The sequence below is a fragment of the Phoenix dactylifera genome, chromosome 2, assembly GCF_051530095.1.
Source record: "Phoenix dactylifera cultivar Ajwa chromosome 2, Ajwa_hap1_PhDact_Kaust_v1.1, whole genome shotgun sequence".
NCBI lineage: Eukaryota > Viridiplantae > Streptophyta > Magnoliopsida > Arecales > Arecaceae > Phoenix > Phoenix dactylifera.
In genome coordinates, this window is record NC_143191.1 from 14,369,748 (window position 1) to 14,373,097 (window position 3,350).

The 3,350-nt window shown below is 42.5% G+C and overlaps 1 protein-coding gene across 1 annotated transcript; it reads left to right on the forward strand.

Annotated features, from left to right (window-relative positions):
* The first annotated feature begins 710 nt into the window (after positions 1 to 710).
* LOC103707692 (putative disease resistance protein RGA3) lies at positions 711 to 3,350 on the forward strand. The gene is made up of 2 exons (XM_039119192.3): positions 711 to 3,039; positions 3,157 to 3,350. Exon 1 carries the CDS (start codon positions 842 to 844, stop codon positions 1,859 to 1,861), a length of 1,020 nt encoding a protein of 339 aa, XP_038975120.3. The 5' UTR covers positions 711 to 841; the 3' UTR covers positions 1,862 to 3,039; positions 3,157 to 3,350.

Here is a 3,350-nt window from a genome sequence, read left to right on the forward strand (position 1 = left end):
AAATGTGGGCTTGCTTAGAGAAAAAAAGATATACACAATTTAAAGCTAGTTAAGCTTTTGAGCTGATCCACTTAGTTTCGGGCCTAATCCACTTGGTTAGGGCTGAAGGTAGCTGATCCAGCGGCTAGCGGTGGCGATGTCTGGCGGAAGGGGGGCGACGGTTCTTGGTCCAAAAAAAAAGAGTGATGAAAAGATGAGAGATCAAGAGGGAGAAAGGATCTTAGGCGATGCTCAGCCGGGGTGGCACATCGGGCATCGGAGGAGGAGGAGGACGGAGAGGGAGGAGAGAGCTCAGAGATGGTGGCTCGGTGGCAGAGGAATGTAAATTTATAGAAAATTTTTGAACGGCTCACTGCCACGATTTCCGCAGCGGTTGAGAGTGATCGACAGCTACTCAAGTGGCCGCGGGGTTGCCACAAAATGCCCGCGGCGCCTCTGTTTCTGTCTCGCCTGAAAAAGCCAGAGCAGAGGATTGCAATTGTGGTCCTCTGTTCTGACTCATTAACAAGGCAGGCTGTTCTAGCTCGTTAATGGGCCATGGGCTAAAATCCTCAGCCCATTATTCTGACAGCCATAGCATAATAAAAACTAATTAAATAAAACCAATACAGCTGCCCAGGGGAATCCGATGCTATAGAATTGTCGTCTTGTTTTTTCAAAAGGTGATGGGGGAAGAAGTATTTTTTAATCAACAAGTTGTCCTTAAAGTCCTTTTCCTTTGCCCTTTTCTGTGGCGACGCCGTCCATCTTGCTCATGTTACTATGCAAGAAAGGGGCTTTGGATCTTGACACATAGGTTTCCAATTCTCTTAAGAGTATCCAGAGCTCCCCTGCTCAAAAGATGGCAATGATCTTAGATGCTTTCGTGAAAATATTCATGAACACACTCGCAGGCTTCGCAGCGGGCGAGATCTCAACCATGCTCAAAGTGAAGGATGAGCTCCAGAAGCTTCAGAGGAGACTGGAAAGGATAAGAGGTTTTCTTGAACATGCAGAGCGGAAGAGGCATGAAGACCCAAATATCAGCAATTGGGGGAGGGAGTTAAAAGATATCATGCATGATGCGGATGAAATCATCGACCTTTGTATCATCGAAGGCAGCAAATTATTGGAAAGCCATCAGTCCGTTTCTGTGGTATGCCATCCCTTCCCTTTAATTTCTTGCTTTAGTTGTATGAAGTTCCGCTACGAAATTGGTGACAAAATTAGAGATCTTAATAAGAGGCTGAAAGAGATTGCAGAGGATGGATCAGTATTGCCTAAACTAGAATACACCAACCAAGATGTCCAAGAGAGCGGAGTGAATCCTCGTCAGACTTTTCCCATTGAGTACAGTTCTGATATCGTAGGGACACAAATTGAAGAGGCTACCCAGAGTCTTGTGGACTCGTTAGTCAAAGAAGATAAACAAAAAATTTGGATTTTAGGGTTTGTAGGGATGGGAGGAATCGGCAAAACTACTCTTGCTTCTAATATCTACAATGATGAAAAAATAAAAGAAAACTTTCCTATACGAGCATGGGTGTGTGTTTCCAAGAATTTTTCAGAGACAAAATTGCTGAAAGAGATAATTAGGAGCGCAGGTGGAAATTATGGGCAGGCTGAAACGAAAGCTGAACTCATGCACTATCTTTCCTCTGTCCTTTCAAGAAGCTTCGTTATTGTATTAGATGATATATGGGAAGCAAAATTATGGAAGGATCTGCTCAGATATCCTTTGAAAAGTGCAATGGTTGGTGGTAGGATTGTGATCACCACTCGAGACATAAATGTGGCTAACAATATGAGCGCACTTGTCCACCATGTTGACAAAATGGGTAGTGATGAAGGCCGGGCATTGTTATGCAAGAAAAGTCTTTAGAGATGAGAGAAGGAAGAGATCATTAATTTAAAAGAAACTGGGATGAACATTGTTGACAAATGTGATGGTCTTCCTCTTGCAATCAAGACTATTGCAGGAGTTTTAAGGTCGAAGGGAGAGAAGCAGTAACGTTCTCAGAAATGATGTGTGGTCTATGAGCCAACTTCAAACAGAACTCCTAGGAGTCTTATTTTTAAGCTATGAAGATTTGTCATCTAATCTTAAACAATGTTTCCTTTTTTGCTCGTTATATCCTGAGGACTTTCCCATGTGTCATGACGATCTTGTTCGGTACTGGTTGGCGGAAGGTTTTGTAAAATCTCAAGGAGATGTATTGTTAGAAGATTTAGCTGAAGATTACTATAAAGAGTTGATTTACAGGAATCTTTTACAACCAGATTCTGGAGGGGTAGATCAGATTTTTTGCACAATGCACGATCTGCTACATTCTCTTGCTCTATTTTTGATAGGAGATGAGAGCGCTTATGTTAGCGATGGAAAAACATGCAACATGAACCCCTTTTTGATGGTCGTTTAGCGTGGTGGAAGAGTTTGGCGATGAAGTAAGAGGAGCCTCTAAGCTGCTGCCGCATCTCAAATTCCTGCAGCTAAAGGACTGTCCTGAGCTAATGGCTCTTTGGGAAGGCCTGGGGCATACCACCAACTTGCAGTGCTTGCAAATTGTGGGCGCCCACAACCTGACAGAAATCAAGAGCCTCCCCTCCTTATCTGATATGCTCTACATCGAGAGAAACCTGAGGTTGGAAAGAGTATCCAACTTTCTCTCGCTGAAATTTTGCACAATACTTGATTGTCCAAGGTTAAAGCAGGTGGAGAATCTTGATAAGTTGCAATTCCTGAGCCTGGCACATCTTTCTGCAGACGTTTCCAATAATCTTAATCAATATAGAGAGCACCTCCTACCGTGGTTATTGGACCTTCTCGGGCAGCATGAAAATGCTCCGACTTGGGTGCAGAATCTCAGACTATTTGCACTGATATGCAGCTTACCACTGTTTGAGAGCTTCCTTAAGGATCCACCAAACTGGCTCATCCTTCAGTGGATCCCTGAGCTCCTGATCAAAGACAGAGATGGTCCCTCATGGATACCATATATCAAAGGAACCCCTTAATTCTACCTTTCAAACCGACGTATGTGCAACCACCTCTTGAGCAAGGTGATTTCTACTTCCATTACATTTACATTTCCCTCATTAATTTGTTTATCACTGTTAGACCAGCTGCCTTATATAGATGCCATTGATCTCATGTATATTAATTTTCTCTATTCCCAGATGCAACTTCATGCGGATTTAGCAGTTGGGATGGACATGCTCAGTTTTTTTAAGCTTTTTTTCCTTATGTCAACTTTGTATTAGATTTGGATATCTACTCTGTAATTTCTGTTTCCTAGTGTTTTGATGGTATTATATCATTCTCCTGAATGTAATCTTAAGAATTCATTTGCAATAAATCATGATTTCTCTCA

Bases quoted from the DNA above. Each gene is read 5' to 3' on its own strand.
- LOC103707692 (XM_039119192.3), top strand. From the start codon at position 842: ATGGCAATGATCTTAGATGCTTTCGTGAAAATATTCATGAACACACTC.